Source organism: Crocodylus siamensis, chromosome 5 (genome assembly GCF_052110815.1).
Source record: "Crocodylus siamensis isolate JL-2025a chromosome 5, ASM5211081v1, whole genome shotgun sequence".
NCBI lineage: Eukaryota > Metazoa > Chordata > Crocodylia > Crocodylidae > Crocodylus > Crocodylus siamensis.
The window spans coordinates 135,436,062-135,455,230 of NC_143399.1; the positions used below are offsets into that span (position 1 = coordinate 135,436,062).

The 19,169-nt window shown below is 41.6% G+C and overlaps 1 protein-coding gene across 4 annotated transcripts in view; it reads left to right on the plus strand.

The window, feature by feature from the left end:
• CAPN7 (calpain 7) overlaps window positions 1–17,424 on the plus strand; it is a 44,947-nt gene extending 27,523 nt beyond the window's left edge. For 3 of the 4 annotated variants that reach the window (XM_090046402.1, XM_090046401.1, XM_090046403.1), the window contains 7 exons: window positions 3,136–3,271; window positions 3,805–3,880; window positions 5,971–6,116; window positions 7,902–7,964; window positions 9,829–9,959; window positions 12,390–12,482; window positions 12,566–17,424. In XM_090046402.1, the coding sequence (XP_089902528.1) occupies window positions 3,136–3,271; window positions 3,805–3,880; window positions 5,971–6,116; window positions 7,902–7,964; window positions 9,829–9,959; window positions 12,390–12,482; window positions 12,566–12,710 (790 nt within the window). In that variant the 3' untranslated portion in view covers window positions 12,711–17,424. Of the gene's footprint in view, window positions 1–3,135; window positions 3,272–3,749; window positions 3,881–5,970; window positions 6,117–7,901; window positions 7,965–9,828; window positions 9,960–12,389; window positions 12,483–12,565 lie in introns of those variants that run through there. The other variant, XM_090046404.1, reaches the window with a different exon arrangement.
• The last annotated feature ends 1,745 nt before the right edge of the window (window positions 17,425–19,169 follow it).

The following is a 19,169-nucleotide window of genomic DNA, read 5'->3' on the forward strand; positions in this document are numbered from 1 at the left end:
GTGTTGCCAACAGATCCAAAGTGGTGCTTCTCCCCCTCTATTCAGTGTTGGTGAAGCTACAGCTGGAGTACTGGGTCCAATTTTAGGCACCATATTTCACGAAGGATGTAGACAAGCTCAAAGAGGTGCAGAGAAGGGCCACCTGTGTGATCAAGGACCTGGGGAACAGGCCTTTATGAGGAGAGACTTCTGGATCTGGCTCTGTTCAGCCTGAGCAAAAGAAGGCTGAGAGGTGACTTGATGGTTGCCTACAAGTATGTCAAGGGAGAACACAAGGACCTAGGTGAACAACTTTTCAGAAAAGTGCCCCTCACTCTCCCAGGAAGATGCTGGTGCATTCCTTTTAAATCCCTTTGCTGGCTCCCTGGCATGGTCTTGTCACATTCAGGCTTCTTGTCTCCCTCCTGAAAACTGTGCAGCTCTTTTCCTATTTTTCTGGGTTGGTCTTGCCTTGTGTCATCTTCCCCATGTTGCCAGTCAGTGTGAGTTCACCACCCTTGTTTGCCTGTCTGCCAGCTTTCCAGAGACTCTTCTCTCCCTTCCTTTGTACACTAGGCTTCAGGAACTCATCTGCGAAAGTTACTGCCTTATCCAACTTTAAACCAGCTTGAAATAGTCCAATTCTGCCACACTGCCTACAGGGAGACAAATTCACGTGCATACTAAGTGGGGAAAGAAAAGACAAAAATTGTTTCTGGTTTCCCAGAGCCCAGGTCTGAACCTAGGTTGTCAGAGACTGCTTCTTGCCTCCTTGGAAAGTGCATGGTGCACATGGCTGCTTACAAACAGATATGCAACAGGAATAATTGGGACCTGCTAATTAATGCAACATTAACAGTTTTGAATAAAGAACATTAAAGAAACCATCACAGACAACAAAGGCATCACAGAAAGAAAGGCATCACAGACAATATTTCAACGCTCGTGGTGCACGGGTCAAGTCCCGGAGGACTGGAAAAGGGCCAATGTGGTTCCCATTTTCAAGAAGGGGAGGAAGGAGGACCCGGGTAACTATAGGCCAGTCAGTCTCACCTCCATCCTTGGCAAAATCTTTGAGAAAATCATCAAGGCTCACATTTGTGAGAGCCTGGCAGGACAAATTATGCTGAGGGGAAACCAGCACGGGTTCGTGGCAGGTAGATCGTGCCTGACCAATCTAGTCTCTTTTTATGACCAGGTCACAAAACGCCTCGACGCAGGAGGAGGGGTGGATGTCGTATACTTGTACTTCAGGAAGGCCTTTGACACGGTATCCCACCCCATACTGGTGAACAAGTTAAGGGGCTGTGACTTGGATGACTGCACAGTCCGGTGGGTGGAGAATTGGCTGGAGGGTCGCACCCAGAGAGTTGTGGTGGATGGGTTGGTTTCGACCTGGAAGAGTGTGGGCAGTGGGGTCCCGCAGGGCTCGGTGCTTGGACCGATACTCTTTAATGTCTTCATCAGCGACTTGGACGAGGGGGTGAAATGTACTCTGTCCAAGTTTGCAGATGACACTAAGCTATGGGGCGAAGTGGACACGCCGGAGGGCAGGGAACAGCTGCAAGCAGACCTGGACAGGTTAGACAAGTGGGCAGAAAACAACAGAATGCAGTTCAACAAGGAGAAATGCAAAGTGCTGCATCTAGGGAGGAAAAATGTCCAGCACACCTACAGCCTAGGAAATGACCTGCTGGGTGGCACGGAAGTGGAAAGGGATCTTGGAGTCCTAGTAGACTCCAAGATGAACATGAGTCGGCAGTGTGATGAAACCATCAGAAAAGCCAATGGCACTTTATCGTGCATCAGCAGATGCATGACAAATAAGTCCAAGGAGGTGATACTTCCCCTCTATCGGGCGCTGGTCAGACCGCAGCTGGAGTACTGCGTGCAATTCTGGGCGCCGCACTTCAAGAAAGATGCGGATAACCTGGAGAGGGTCCAGAGAAGGGCCGCTCGTATGGTTAAGGGCCTGCAGGCCAAGCCCTATGAGGAGAGATTAGAGAAACTGGACCTTTTCAGCCTCTGCAAGAGAAGGTTGAGAGGCGACCTGGTGGCTGCCTATAAGTTCGTCAGGGGGGCACAGAAGGGAATTGGTGAGTATTTATTCACCAAGGCGCCCCCGGGGGTTACAAGAAATAATGGCCACAAGCTGGAGGAGAGCAGATTTAGATTAGATATTAGGAGGAACTTCTTCACAGTTCGAGTGGCCAAGGTCTGGAACGGGCTCCCAAGGGAGGTGGTGCTCTCCCCTACCCTGGGGGTATTCAAGAGAAGGTTGGATGTGTATCTAGCTGGGGTAATGTAGGCCCAGCACTCTTTCCTGCTTATGCAGGGGGTCGGACTCGATGATCTATTGAGGTCCCTTCCGACCCTAGAATCTATGAAAAGGCCTGTGTCTCTCTCCAGTTTGTTAGGCTGTTTAAAGGAGTTTCAGTTCTTTCTGTTTTTCTTCCACCTATAACATCCTCTTCTAAGCAAAGCATGAGGGTTTGAAACAATGATCCAGGCTGCTGCAACTAGTTGGAGCAGATAGTGAATGTTTTATGAAATGTTCTGAATAAAAAAGTGAAGGGACCATTTTTTTCCCCCCAAACTAGCTATTGTGTAATAGTTGAGCTAGAGTCGCTGGAACAATATTTTGGAACAGTGGTTTTAAGCCTGTGGTCCATGGACCACTGAGGGGTCTGCAAAAGATGACTGATCAATCAAAAGCACATGAATACCCATACTTACAATTCAAAGGGATCCATACCTCCATTCAAAATTTTTAGGGGTCCACAAATGAAAAAAAAAAGATGAAAACCATTACTCTAGAAGACACAGGTTTCCTTCTGAATATCAGTAATAGCATCCTACATGGCAATCATTTGCTACCTTCTGAGTGTGTCCAGAAGTGGGTTTTATCTTGTCCTTTTTGTTGTCTGTGCTCTTATCTGCTGAGCCAAACCACTGTTCTCTTCCTGATCTAGCTTTACTGATGGCTTTGCTGCAACAAATACCAGGGAAAGCATTTACTACATAGCCCTACTTTTGCAGCTAGTGCCACAGTTACAGCAATTTATCCATTGCAGCTTGCCCAGTTTATCTTATTTGCAGGTAGGTTTAAAGATATGAATTAGCATCTTTATTAATCAAATTATTGGTATTTATTAGCACTTGGGATGCAAAGCAAGGTCCCGTGAAAGATGCCTACAGCCTGGCTAATAATCCGCAGTACAAACTGGAGGTACAGTGTCCACAAGGTGGAGCTGCAGTCTGGATCCTGCTTAGCAGACACATTACAGACAAGGTATTAAGATGTATTCTGACTAAACCAATACTGGTTTTTTTTTCCTGTATTGTTTGTTGTAATTGAGCATGTGCATAGAGCTGGATAGAAGGCTGTCTACTTCTCTGCATTGTAATAAATGTTACTTTTGTGTTTTCTTCAAGTGTAGGGAACTAAAAAGTGACCTATCTGCATTGTAATACAAAAATGTATATAGTGTAACTCTCTCGTTTGGTCCACATATAGGATATGAGTAATATTATGTTAAAATATATGCTGTTTGTCTAGTTCTATACCACAGTTCAAAAACTTGTGGTAGACTTGTTACTTCACCACCAGGAGACTCTAGCAGACTGGGCTGTCAGTGAAGTTAATTGAAATTTTTTTAGTCTTTAGTGGGAGCAGTCTTGGTGCATCCTTAAGCACCTTGGTGGATACAAATCCCAGATCAAGCCATGTGCTAAAACAAATGCAGTAATGCAAATTTTCGTTTTTTCAGTGCCTTCATAGCAGTCTGGATCAGTGTGCAACTCACCATAATCATCTCTTTATAGGATGACTTTGCTCACAACCGAGAGTTCATTACACTGGTGGTGTACAAAACAGATGGGAAAAAAGTTTACTATCCAGGTATGGGTACAACAGTTGCCAAGAAAAGTATGCTTATGGTTTAATTAAGATAGAAAAGAAATCATGTTCAGAGTCATTCATGGGAGGGGCGGGGTTTCAAATTTTGACATAGTGACTTTGCTTTTGACCAAGTTGCAAAGTCTCTAGGATGTCTGTGCCACTGTTTTGTCTTTTCCTAGAATAGCTCAGACTTGCTGACCATTCTGATCTTCAGAAGACTTGCCCTGTTCCCAGAATCTACTGAACTTAAGAAGAGCCTTTCTTCCTTTCAGTGTCCAAAACTCCTCATCAGGAGTTAACCGTGCTTGATTTTTATGGTAATACTGCACTGTCATTGGAACCAGGCACAGGAGGAGACAGGCACGCACTCATTCCTAGAATGCTTTGCTAAGCATTTTACATAGAACCCGCACAGGAGGGGAAAGGTTCAAATTCTGGCCAAAACGCATTAAGCTGCCTAAATCTCCTTCTGAATCTGGGCTTTAATTGTCAGTCATGTTCTTATACGTAGATTGCTCTTGCCTATTACACTGGCCCATTGAGAGGTTTTTGTTTTTGTGGCAGCTGTCAGAAAGGGCAGATCCCATCATGTTCAGTGAACCATGCCAAGAAGTTGCTTTAGATTCCAGGCTGTTTCTGCAGGGAAGGTCCTTTGGGATCTAGGCAGATCGTCATCTGTATTTCCAAAGAGAGGGTTTCATTAAAAGTATTTTGTTCTTTCTTGGTACATCAGTCATGGCTCTGACTAGTATTAGCAGCAGCACTTATGTGACCTTTTGACTAAAAAGTGACCTCCCAAATGGGTAAAGTCAGTCTTGGTATAGTGAAGTGATTATTTCATCTGTGCCTAAAACATCTTCTACAAGGGGTTTCTACCCACAGGTAGATCTTTTAACTTGAACATAATATCCGCCTAAGTCTTGTTTTATCCTATGTCCTAATTTATTTTATGCTGCTTTTAACCCCTCTCACAGATTTTGATTATCTTAAAGTATTGCAACAGATTTGTAGAGCTGCAATATTATTTTTTCCACATCTGTTCAGATGAAACCGGGGCAATGCAATTTTAATTGTTTGGCACAAAGACCAGGATTTCCCAAGCCTAAGCTTCAATTTGTTACCCTCCCTCCTCTACACCCCCCCCACCTCCAGGCATTTAAAAGGGACCTAGTCCATGAAAAAAGAAAATAAAGCCTGATCTTATGCCTACTCAAAGCCAGCAGCTAGATCCTCCAGATTTTAATGGGGCAGAAATAAGCCTGAAGGAAAACTGAGGTGCCAATAAAAGTCTGAGCTTTCCTGACATGTTCTTAAGCACTGTCAGTGTCTGATAGTGTATGTTAAATAAATTAGGTAGTGATGCAGTCATTCAAATGGATCTCTTATACAGGTAGTCACTGGAATCAAGTCCGTAACTGTAGAGCTGTCAGTCTGTGCTAAAAGTGAATGCGTTATTTGAGGGGGAACAATACAAAAAGGAGAAAACAATATTGTAAAACTTCATTTTTAGAAGCATCCAAAATAGTTTTGTTTTTTGTTTTTGTTTTTTTAAAGCCTACATCCTAGACATGGATTCCTGGACTGCCTTTTGCCGTGCCCTAAAGAGCATGTCTGTAAGAGACTTCTCTTAGGAAGGACTTCCTCCTTAACTTTTTTTTTTAATAGGCATAAAATACATAAAATCTCAGTTTGGAGCCCATTAAAATAGAGGTGTCATACCTGATGACTCCCTTTGAGTTCATTGGAACTTGGATTGGACCCTTGATGCAGGACTGAAGTTGTATTTCCCAGCATACCCTGGGAAGAGTCATTCTTGATTCACCAAGAAGTTACAATATTGTGCCCAGTTTCCCAAATGCTAATTAGGCGTTCACTGAAAAGACTCCAAAACACGTTCAAAAGAAAGCTAAAGATGCTGTTGTGTTTAAAATAGCATGCCTGGGTACTTGTAGTGTAGTCTGGTTGTTGTCTGTTTGGTGTTGGTAACCTAACTGCTCAGCAGAAAGTACACCAGTGCAAAATGGCTAATGATTGTCAACAACCCTGGGGGTTTTTGGTGATGTGGTAATATGCACTTTTTCCACCCCCAGCTGACCCATCTCCATATATTGATGGGATTCGGATAAACAGCCCCCACTATCTAACAAAGATAAAGCTGACCTCTCCAGGATCCCACACGTTTACCTTGGTGGTGTCACAGTATGAGAAACAGAACACAATCCACTATACTCTCAGGGTATGTATTAAAGACAGCATGGAAACATATTATAATAAATTTACATTCAATGTAAAAACATGGGGGAGAGAGTGTCCATGACTTGGCAGGGTTTTGTAAAATATCTGTTCCTTGAAATAATTATTTGAAGCTGTTTTACAAGAAGTATTTTTGGATAAATGTATTTATTTCGGGGAAGGTGTGAATGATAGACTTGAAGCACTGGAAGAAGGCAGACATCATGTAGGCCAGTGCTTTCTGGTTCTGTTTCTGTAGGGCAACATAATGTCAGTGGGTTTAGTTGCATAATATTTCAGTCCGTGGCCTTCCTGTATCAGTTTTATGGGATTTTCTGAAGTAGTATCCACTAGGGACTAGGTTGAAAAGGTAAAAGTATTTTTATTTCTTATAAGTAAAGGCCAAAACATGACCCAGCTTTCACCCACCTTGGATTTTAATTGAAATGGCTTAAAATATTTTCTCACTGCTTCTCCAACTCTTTATGTTCATGATGAAAATTAAAGGTCATTCTCTAACTGATAGATCCCATGCCAATGCGTTAAATGTTTCCTTTGCTACTAAAAGTAGTAAAGCACAGCTCATACACACTGCCTCTACACTGACACTAAATTCATTCCATAGAATTAGTTGCATTTCAGTCGCACCTGTCCCAATCCAGCCCTAGGTTTCATGCTTAAATGCAGACTAGTTTGACAGGCACTGCTGAAATGAAAACCCACTGTCCTAGTTTAGTACCTTTTGTTGGTCCCTTTATTCTTTTAATATCCTGTGACTGCTCACAAATAGTGAAAAATGAGAAACATTTAAAAGTACTGTATAAGTAGGGCATGTTTTAGAGTGAACAGAACTGCTTCCTGTTTAAATACTAACCTTGTTCCCCACCAAAAGACATGCTGGGAGGAGAAAAGGGAGGCTGTAGAGAATTATGGTTGGAGCCCCTTCCCCAGCCCAATGCAAGGCTGATGACATGGACAGCAATTTTGAATGTTACAACGCTTCTAGGAGTGTTAACTGCTGTTTTCAAATGCCCCTTTCTGGACTCTAAGCATTGGTTCTTCTCACTGGCACCAGCCCTTTCCTTTCTGTATTTTAATTGCACAGCTTAGTGGAACTTTGCATGCTGACTTCATTGAGTCAGAGCATGGCAAAACAAGACAGAAAGAGCATTAGAGGAACAGGGACTGCTAGAGTGGGTAGTGGCTGCCAGGAAACATCTCAAAAGCACTATGTTTACCATCTTGAGGAGGGGACATGGGCTTAATAAAGGGATACTCAGCCTATGGCTTGCCATAATTGGTTCTTTAGCACTTTACAGAGAATGTTACTTGTGCGCATGCACTAACTGCACAGCTTGGCTGTCTTTCCTGCCTATATGCAGCTACATGCTGTAGGGTACTGCTTTATCCCCCCCCCCCCCCCGAATTGAAATGTTTGCCACAGTTAACCTGAGGGTGTGAGATCAACACTGGCTCTGATTATTGACTGTGGGGCTTCTGAACTAGTTGGAACTGAGTCATTGAGCTGATGGTTGGAAGGGGTGAGACAAATAGACACTCTGGAAGGATTCCTGTGGATATAGATGCCTATGACTTTCTATAACACCACCTTTTATAATACCAGTAGTGTCACTGAGCCTTTTTTTTTTTTTTACCTGATCTGAGATGGAAGGGAAATTCAGATCTCCAAAGCTGAAACATGCGTATAACCTCTTGCAGTGCCTTTAGGTCATAATTTCACAAGTGCACATGTGAGTCATGTGACTGAATTCTTCTTTTTACCATGTAGGTGTATTCAGTATGCAAGTTCACCTTTTCCAAGATCCCTACACCATATACCACCTCCAAAAGGGTAAGGAAATAGATTTTTTTTTTCCCTGTATATTTCATTGAATAATAGACTGTGGTCCTGCCAAATTCTAGATACTGGGAAAGGACACTTCTGCATGTGCTTTTCATAAACGTTTGTATTCTTCCTGCAAGAAGAACTCTTGACAGCCACTAATTTCACCTAGATTTAACAGGAATGTATTGTGCATCCTTTACTTCAGTTAAACCAGGACTGCACTACAAGTTTCCCTACTACCAGACAACCACATTTGCAAAAAGTCCTTTGTAGGTGTAGCTTATGTCATCTGGGGAGGTGCTTTTTTCCCAAATGAGACTACTCCTTTTGCCACTATAAGCTGCATCTGCATTATGGCATGTTGCTGTTACAGCTACAATGAAAAATCCTTTATGCTGCTTATTGTGATGCTCTGTTTAAATGCCCTGCAGTGATCAGAACTGTTTTGTGACAGAACTAGCTTATCAGAGCCCAGCAAGAGGGAGTTCCTTTATTCCTCATCTCTGGAGACCAACAATACCAGTAATAAAGGACTGCTAGCTTTATGGAGGTAGTCTTTGGTATTAAACAGCATTAAAAACCAAATGTTATCTAGGTACTCAAGATCCAAAAAACAAAAACATGCCATGTAAGCTCAAATTTTTTCCTACCTGGTATTTAGGATTAACAGCCCACATTTAACATTAAATGATAGATAATGACTCCTAACTAGATGACAGTCTGAAGAAGTTAGAAGCTCTTTATTCTACTGTTTCTATATTGTGGAATGTGTTTAATAGCTTAGGCCTAACCATCTCTTAGACTTAAATCAGTCCTGCATTTGGTTAAATCAGCTCTAAATCTGACCTAACAGACATCCTTAGGGTTCACTAGATACTATCCATAGATAAGTTAAGATTCCTGCTAACATATGTGATAGGAGTGTCTTTCTTTAACAACTGTTGGAGATTAATATTTTCCAATTAGTATGAAGCAAAGATGCATTTTTTAAATTTGTCATACATTTAATTTTGCATTAACAAAATGGTGTAATTGCAAGAAAAAGCAGCTGCTTATAACTGGTTTTAAACAGTCTTGAGTCTCAGCACTAAGCTGGTGAGAGTGATTTGGCAAATCTTGAGAGGATAAACCTCTCTCTTAATGACCAGCAGGAGAAATGCTCCAACAGATGGTGTTTTCCTTGAGATCTGAGCAACACTCTTTTACTGCTGGTATTTGTCCTCTTGAAATGCGGTAGCATCTTCATACTCCATTCCATCCTCCCTTTCTCCCATCTTCCCTGTGCCCTTGGGGTGTGTGCGTGGATTGCTGATCCTTGGTTATTGTGAATACAGAATGACAGTTTATATTATGTTTGAGGGAGGAGGCCTTTTTAAAAGGCAAAAATACTAAGATGGTGCTGTTCTATTCTCTGTATTCCACCACAATAAGTATTGCAGTATGATTAATGAGCTAAACTTTGGCTCCTTCTTTATCAAATATCAAACTTAAGATTACCAGACAGCAAATTATCTAGTAGTAGCTCCATAATATAATCAAAGGGAAAAGATGGTTACTGAATTATTAATACAAATAAGGGTCCCTTGGCTTTGATCTAAATAAGCAGAGGATCACATTAAAAAGTGACTACAAAAATAGTCTCTAAATGTGCTCCTCTGAATACTACAGAAAAAAATTCTGACCTTCGTTGGAGTAAATCAAGAGAAACTGAGGTCAGTAGAGAAACAGCTTTTCACACCAAAGAATAAAATCCAGGACCTCATTTTTGCTTAATTTTACCCCTCCCCCCAAAAAACAAACAAACAAACAAAACAACCAACAACCCCAAACTGTCTAATTATACTATGGCTTTGTGTTTTGTTTGCTATAGGTTAATGGGCAGTGGAAAGGTCATAATGCTGGAGGATGTGGGAATTTCAGAGATTCCTATAAAAACAACCCCATTTATCAGTTTCAGCTGGAGAAGACTGGGCCATTACTAATTGAACTAAGAGGACCAAGGTTTGTGAAAAATAAACAAGGGTTGCAAGTCTTTGCTCTAAATAAACAAAAGATCACATTTAAAAAGTCAAAGTAGGATTCACTGTACAGAAATAGTCTCTAAATGTGATCCTCTGAATGCTACAGAAAACTTGTGAGTGCTTGAGCAGGGTGGAGTAGAGTTGCACTTAAGTGCCTGCGTACCCCTAAAGATATGGACAAATATACTTTTTAGCTCCTTTTAAAACAGGAGGGGAAGCAGGAGCTGCCACTTTGGAGTATGTCATCTGTTAGATCTGTGAGACCCAGTACTGATACAAGTTTTAACTAAACCTTATTTTGACCCTGAATGAGCAAAGTTAAAGTTGCTGTGATTTTTGCTAGTTTTATTGCTATAGAGTCAGGCAGACATAACAGCTGCATCCTAATGGCTTAGATGAATATTCTTTGATTAGCAATACAGCTGTATGTGCCCTCATATACTTAGTAGATGGAATAGGACCTGGCCTAACAGAGCTTTGTTAAATCTCCTCTGGGGAAATGGGAAGCTGCTTGGAAAAAAGATCAAGAAAAGGAGGAAATTATTTCTGATGGAAATGTTTCAGGTTCACTTTAACAGGTTAAGCAGGCATCTTGGTTTCAATATCAGAAGATCTTCTCTGATAGGTGGGAAGAGTAAGTAGAAACCCTTTTTCCTGTAGTCCATTATATCAAGGTCAGACCCCTATTGAGTCCTGAACAGCAGGAAAAATGCAAGGAGCCCTCCTCCCCTCCTATAAGTGTGTCTCCTTCACCTGTGAAGTGGAGCTAGCTTGGCTTATCCCTGGTCTCTGAAACTGTAACAGTGTATGGGCCACCCTGCTGCTTGCCTATGGATAGTGCCACTCCCTTCCATTACACAGCTGCACCTGCCTGAGTACAGCTGTGCTCTCAATTAGGCTAGAGCAGTGATTCCAAGCCAGGGTCTCACTGTTAAGGGTGCAAATACCTATACCTGCTTCACAAAAGAAGATCAAGAGATTTCAAGTAGAGATCCAGAGAGACAAACTTTCTAAGCCCTGTTGTGGTCTTTGTTTCATAGTTGGTAGGGTTGGAAGGGACCTAAGCAGATCATCAAGTCCAACCCCCTGCCATGGGTAGGAAAGGATGCTGGGGTCAAACGACCCTGGCTAGGTGATTGTCTAGCCTCCTTTTGAGTTCTTTGCAACAGAAGAATGACTCATTATTTTTGTACAGTAAAAAAAAAAAAGAGTGGAAGCTAAAGGTTAGCATTTTCTGAGGGGTGCTGTGAGACTAGCAAGGTGTGGGGAGCCTTAAGTCTAAAAAGGTTGAGAACCACTGAGCTATAGGGGCAGATGTATCAGTGCCAGCTACGGACCATCTTTCATCCTAAACATTCCCAAAGTCCAGGCAGCATTCAAATAAGTCTGTAGTGGAAATTCACTGGGGTGAACTGGGGCAGCTGTTTTACACAAGTGGTGATGCTTATTGGTCCTTAAGGGCTCATAGAATAGGTTGTAGGATTGAAGAGGGAATTTAAGGTAAAATATAATTAAGTTAAAATGTAACCAGTAAGGCTGTAAAGACTGGAGCTGAAGTGGCATGTAGAAGGGCTTCTGTTTAAGTCGCAGCTTATCTGGATGTCTGCTCCTGGTCAGTGGGAGAGAATTTGCTCAGTTATGAGCAGCAAACCCCCTGCAGAGATCACTTTTACACTTCCTCAGTAAAGTTCCTGGCTGAGAGTAGAGGATTACTGAGCAGCAGGCCAACAGCTATATGTTCCTGTTCACAAAGCTGTGAGAAGCCATGTTAAGTGGAAGCACTTACCCCCTGGGAGCACTGTGAACAACTCTTGCTGCTGTCCAGACATGAGGAACTGTGGAGATTGTTTCATGGAAAAGACCAGGTTACTTAGCAGTTGCTGCCGAAGCAATAAGTTGACACTCCTTTCTCAGCACTTCCTGATTTGGGGAGGACTTGATTCCTAGTGGGTCACAGGGCTGTGGTACATGTCACCCTCTTAAGCTTTGCGAGGCCAGGTTGTCCTCAATTTCCCTGACATAACTTGAGACCCTACTGGTCGGGTAAATTTGGACGTCTCTGCCATTCAGCACAGGCACTGAGGTAGGTAACCACAGGCCTTACCACTTACGCTTCTGGACTTGTACTGCCTAGTAGGCAGCTCCCACACATTATGGTGCTTGGATTAAAATCTTGTCACAAATTTTTGCAGCTAAATTCATGCCTTGGTAAGCTTCTGAAGAAGTAATTGATGATATTAGTGGGACTGACTAGCAGAAATTTTTTGTGATCTAGTTTACAGGTGTTTTGTAATCGGGTCACAGCTTATTTGATGCACAACTCTTCAACCTAGCAGGATTAGTGTCCCCTTTCTTTGAGTTGCAATGATATGTGTATATATATATGTATGGTCTCTGTCTTTATTTGTAGACAATACAGCGTTGGGTTTGAACTTATCACAGTCTCTACAGTAGGAGATCCTGGTCCCTCTAGCTTTCAGAAAAAGAACAGTGGTGATTACAGGTAATACCTTGCTTGATTTAAATGCAGTATTCTTTCCTTTCAACAAGGATATGCGATTAAACTTGAACTTTCTTTCATTATAGATGCGGCTTTTGCTACTTGGAAGTGGAAAATGTACCTCCTGGGGTTTATAATATCATTCCAAGCACCTTTCTGCCTCAACAGGAAGGTCCTTTCTTCTTGGACTTTAATAGCATTTCCCCTCTTAAGGTATCACAGCTCCAGTGACATGGCATATTACACTGCTGTCTAGGGAGACAGTCAAGATTTTACAGCTATGCCACATCCAGAGAACATGGGAAGAACCCACATATAATTTGCATAAAAGGGAACTGCAGTCTACCTGAAGAAGCCCTAGCCAAAGGCACAGGGCAGTCTGCTTTATTTAACTGCAAACAGGCAGTTTACTTACGACTTTTTGTAGTGCTGGCATCAAAGAAAAAATGCTTCAGATTTTGACTGAAGGTATATTGAATGTGTGAATATGGTTGAAAATAGATCTTTTGATTGTGTATGAAAATGAATCAGCAGACCTTAATTTACTGCATTTTTGTTTTAAATTGAAACTTGATGAAGTAGTGGAGAGAGAAGAACCAAGTATTGAAGTCTTGCCTCTTCTTCCCAAACATAGGGTATATTATTTCTTATGACATAATTCTTAGTAAACCATTAAGAGAAAAGGAAGGGTTCCTGTGTACTATGTTTATTCCAGAATAACTGAAAGGCATTAGTGCCATTGTCCTGCATGCCTAGTGCTCAGAAGTATTTAGGTGAGAAAATCAATTGCACTCAAGTAAAATGTACCTGAATCTGCTGCTTCTGAGCATCAGTGTGTACACGGAATTCATAGTAGCTTGCCACCAGCAGCCTATGCCTTCATTTGGAGGAAGCAGGTAGCAACGGCTAGAATTCTCCCCGTCTAAGAGAGCACTTCACTGCACTTCCAGGCACTTTTGTACTCATCAGCTTCTTATTCCTAAGTATGTATGACATTAAGATGGCATATCCCTAAGAACCATTTTCTTTTTCCTCCTCAGCACTAAGACCTTTATTCCAGCCTAGTATTTAAAACTGTGGGAATATTTTTGTTGGCCTAATCTATAAGCAGTATAACACTACTAGTTCCATTTCCGGAAAAGCAGCTGTAACATTGTTAGCTTCATGACTGAGAATCATGATTTTGTCTCTAAAAAGCAGCAGTTTAAATGCTGCTTCTCCATGAACAGGGCTTTTTGGAGCTGAGGCAGGCATTCCAAGAAGCTCCTCCATAATAAGGCACATGGAAGATCACCTAAGCACCTGTTATGGGTTGTTGTTTGTTTTTTAGATGGTAAGTGTCAAGAGAAGAGATGCATGTTCTTTGACCTTAAGAACTCCTACTGCAAGGAATGGGGGTAGCCCAGATCACCTCCCCTCCCCCAGCTCAATTTTGGTATATATTATTCCAAAAAGAACTACTGCAGCAGTTGAGAGGGTTTCATGAAGGGATTTAAAATAATTTTAGCCTTAAACAAGGCAAACTTCCATTGTCTGTCTATCATTTCTGTTCCCAGGAGTTTTAAGATGACTTGTAACTCAGAAGCCATTTGACAGTCTCCTTCACATGGTCCTGAAATGTTTCCATCTGGGAAATTTTCCAAGACAAAAGTTGAACTGTATTTTTGGAGGGAGGAAATTGCATCTGATCATAAGTAACTGAGCACTTAAGTGGAATACTGTGCATTGTTATAGTGGCCAGCGTTAATACAGTGCTTTCCCTTCAAGTTGGCTACAATAAATTTATCAAGCAGCTTAATAGCACAAGATAGCTTTTGTTTAATCTCCCTGGGTTAAACAGCTGCTAAAGGAAGAAGGTAGTTTGGAAAAAAATGTGTAGAACATGTGCTATTTAATTGCAGTTCTCTGAAAGACCATCTGGGCTCAGAGTTAAAGCACACTGCCTCTCTGCCAGTAACTCCCTGTTTATCATCTGTGCATGAAAGCTGTACAATGGAAGCTGTAACAGATATCTAACAGGAACTCTGGTTGCAGTTCAGCAAACAACAAAAGGCTTGAAGATGTAGGTTGGGCTATTAACATCTGCAGTTAGGCTGTGGGGATTGTGATATAGGTGAACGGAGCCTGCTCTTGTGGGTGAAGCCATAAATCTAACATATCCTTGTGTGATAAGCACTTTACAGGGTAAGATTGTTAAGTCAGGCTAAGTCCAAGAGTTGTGAGCCACAATATGCAAAGGGATGTAGGTATGGCATACCCCTAATGGTCACTTTTCAGGCAAATAGTAGCATGAGTGGTTTAAACAGTGCAAGTGCTCTTACAGATTTCCAAAAAATGGAAGCAGGTGGATTTACATACTTAAATACTTCTCCACCCCTTTAAAGGATAGCATTTTTAGCTGACTGACTAATCAAGCAAGTGGACTTCCTTAAGGCAAGGACAGACTGTTGAATACCACGTGAAATGGGGTCACCTGCGATGCAGGAAGTGGAAGTTAAACCAAATTAGTTAGTCCTCTATCCTTTCTTTCACTTAGCATGGAATAGAGCAGATGCACCGAAGTTACTGTGGAGTGGTCAATCTCCATCCTTTCAATTTATGGAAAGAGAGAATGAGTTAGACTGTCCATTAACTAAAATCAATGAATACCCTCCTGTTCATAGATGTCTGCTCTACAAGAAGCCTCTGTCTTTGCCCCATCGCCAAGGTAGCACAGTAGCTTTTATGGTGATGGACTGACTCGGAGCTTACAGTCACTTTATTTCACTACCTTACAGCACAGAATTTACTTTAGATTGTAAAACATGCAGATGAGAGAGATTAAGGAAGACTCACCTGTCTGATGCCAGGAGCAAGGATAAGTTTTCATCACTACCACTAACAGTGTTGTGACTTAACAGAGCTAGTCCCTATTAACATTTGAGACCAGGTATGCTCAGTATGAGTCTTTTCATCTAGTCAGTAGTTCTCAACCTTTTTTGTACCAGGACCCATTCGTAAACAGAAATGGCAAATTCCTACCCACTGCCCCCAGCCCTCCAGTGTGTGGGGTGGGGGTGTGGAGCGGGGAAGCCACAAGCAGCCGCCTGCAGGCTGGAACTCTGCCAGCCTGCAAGGGAAAAGCCACAGTTTCCCATGTTTTCCTCCTTTAAAGGAGAACCCATTTGTAAAGTTTGTTTGCAACCCACTTTTGGGTCATGACCCACAGGTTGAGAAATGCTGATCTAAATCCTTTTTAAATATTGCACTGTTGTCTTATGACAATAGAGAACAATTTTACACTTAGTTAAGGCATGTCTTGTCTTAGCTTTCACCATACAGTAAACAGGAAATAACCAATCTTTGATTTGCAGAACATTCTGTTGGAATAAATGCAAATGTAGGTGCCCACTTTTTGCATTCTGTAAACCTTAAATCATTTTGGTGAAAGACATTTTTTCCCTTCGTTTAAACATTTTACTTAAAAAGGGAAACTGCTGTTCTTATCTAACAAAACTAATAGTTGCAGAGCAAGGATTTTGATCTTGTTCTGAAGATATTTTACCAGATGAGGTCAGTGGACTGTTGCTATCATTAATTGACACCCAGGAAAGTACCCAGATAACAAAGCTGAGTAAGCTGATTTTTGGGGCTAAAACTATGAAGTTGAGAGAATCCTACAATGGTGTAATTTAACACCTTTACACAAGAAATAGGAGCTGACTAGAAGGCTATGCAGCTGTCCAAAAACTAGTTGATGTAGTTAGTCTGGTTTTTCAGATCAATTGGTGTCACATCTGGAAGTTGATCAACAAACATACTGCTGTACTTCCAATAAGATGACGTGCACACATGTACACCCCCCCCCATTTGTAGTTCTTACTTTTGTTTCACTTGTTACCAAATGCAACTCAAGTTTATTTAAGATACTAAATTACAAAGATTCATGTTATATTCACAAGCATGCACTTCACTTGTCACATATTTGGTCATTTCAACTTTCCACTGCTAGATGTTTTGTGTAGACCAAAGACCACAGGTACATTAGCTAGTCTAGGACTTTTCTAAGAAAATTACTAAATTTTCATGTGGCTACTCTTGCTATGCACTGGACTACATAGTGAGCCTGGAGGATATTTACATACACACAAAATGGCACATCCTGCACTGTAGACTTTCTACTTAGCTCTTTATAGTGAATCCTACTGTAGCATTGCCGAAGATATTTGCCATCTGGGGGTCCAGAGCTGTGGGGTCCAGATCTGTGATTTGTGTTTTTTAAACTCTGGGTTAGTTGTCTGGGTAAATCTACCAGTGTTCTGAAAAGCCGCTTCTCTTTATAGCTGCTTTCAACAATTCTATCCACTGTTTCCATCCCATCTAAGACGGTCAACCTGAAAGATTTCATTAAAATGTAGTGTCCTAGGCATGGCAAAATGTCTGCAATCTAACTTTGCATCCAAGTGTTATGATTATGCGTAGGTATTTTACCCAACAGAATACCAGGAGGATTCTCCACTGAAAATTAAACACTGTTAGTACCTGCCATATATAGAGGCATTTTAAACAAATTTTGACTATCTTTAGGATTAAAAAAACAGCACAAGGAATATCTTTTCAATATACATGTTAAAGATAAAGCTTTTAAACACTGTGAAGCTAGAATTCACTCTTCATATTGCTATGTTTTGCCCTGCAGTACAATCTCAGTCCAAGGCTGCTGAAGTGTTCATACATATTTTAAACATCAGAGGCTTATTTTTATATTCTTAACAACATGGCCAGCTACTGTAATTCTAGATTCAAAGATGAACTGAGTCTAATGTGAAAATATATGTAACTGGAAAAAAGCTTGCTCACTTGTCTGTATTTCATTCTGCTCATACACATTTGTCATTTATCTGTATATACAATATATAGAAGTAGCTTTTTAAGAGTTTAAAATAAAAGAAGTTTTCGTAAAATTCCATGTTTACAGTTGGACATTTTATTAAAGCATCTTTTTGAGTATCAAAGCGAGCATAAGCAAACTAGGGAGCTCTGCATACACCCTTCTAGTGTACATGCAGCTGCTGAATGCTTGAAGTAAGTACCCAACAGAAGCAGCCTTCTGCATGTTTACTAGGGCTATAGGAAGCTTCAGTTGCTGATTCGATTCGGCAGCCGAATCTAATCGAGAGACCCTTTAAGTTCTCCAAGTCGAATTGGAACCCTCTGAATCGATTCAGAGAGATCCGGTCCACTTCCAGGTCTGCCGCAGAGCACACAGAGTATACCGGGGGTGGTCCCCTGCATGCTCAGCAGTGGACACAGAAGTGGACTGGAAGTACAGGCAGTCCTCGGACTTACGACACAATTGGTTCCTGAAAGCCACGTCTTAAGTTGAAACATAACTCGGAACCAATTTTCCTACACAAAACAATATTATAAGTGGGGGATTGGTTCCTGAACCAAGGCCCCATACCCTATTTTCACCGAAAATAACCCAGAATCTTGTACTCAGTCAATTTATAGATATGTAATATAGCTACGTTAATGTATTTATATTATAAATAGCAATCATATTGATTTGGAAAGACTTCTTTGAGGTGACTTTGCTAGACTTGAAGGGTTGTTGGCTGGAGTCTTCTCAGGAGTCTTGGCTGCTTTCTTAAAGCCAGCATCCAAGGAAGTTTGGACAGACGTTCTCCAGGGAGACAGGCAACAAACTCATTCACTGGCACAGCATGGTGTTGAATCAAGCATTGTAAAGTTGAAAATAGAGTCAGAAAGTTGAAACGGTGTCAGTTTAGAAACTAAGTTGAGGACTGCCTGTATTTCTGGTCCACTTCCGGGTCCGCCACCAAGCAGGCAGAGGGACCCCCCATGCTCCTGTGTGATGCTCCATCCACCCCACCATCTTAGTGTTCACCAGCCATTCCTGGTACCAGGAGGGATGTAGAAAAAACTTTTAAAGCTGTGTCTACGGCTGAATTGCTGATTCTCCGAATCAGCATCAAATCTTACGATTCGGATTCAGCCAAATCAAATTGGGACAGTGATCTGAATCAGCTAATCAAATCACTGTCCCCTGAATCAGGCCAAATCTGAATCGAATATGGTTTGCTTCGCACATTCTTAATGTTTACTCCTTGCAACCCTACAGATGGGTCAGCTCATTTTCAAGAACAGCTGCTGGTAGTTTCCTGGGCCATGACACTCTTGTTGCAGTAGAGTGAGATGTTGGAGGTAAGCAAGTGCATTGCATAAAAGAGAAAACTTCTTATCTTGGCTCCAGTGGGACATAATTAATCCTTCCATAATGCAGGTTGTTTGGTAGGGACTTACCTTGTGCCATTTTGTACCAGGATGAATTTGATGTTGAGAGGTCAAAAGCAGAGGGGTGATTAAGAGTTGTCAGCTCTGCAAAAATAAGTAGTCGGTACATAATTCCTTGGCTGATTTACTTAACTAGAAGGTAAGGTGGCCAAGCATCAAGTGACACTTGTTAAAACTAACCATTCTTCCTCAAGTTGTTAGCTCAGCAGTTGGAATGTGCTGATGATGAGCTATGGGCTAAGCCTTTTGCAAGTGCCAGGTGCCCTTCTGTGTTCAACTTCTGCATGTTAACATTAAATCTATCTTCTGAAATCAGATTTCTGTCCCAACAGAGGTGTCAGACAACATACCATATCTCCCCCTCCACTACATACTAAGTAATCCTTTAAAGGC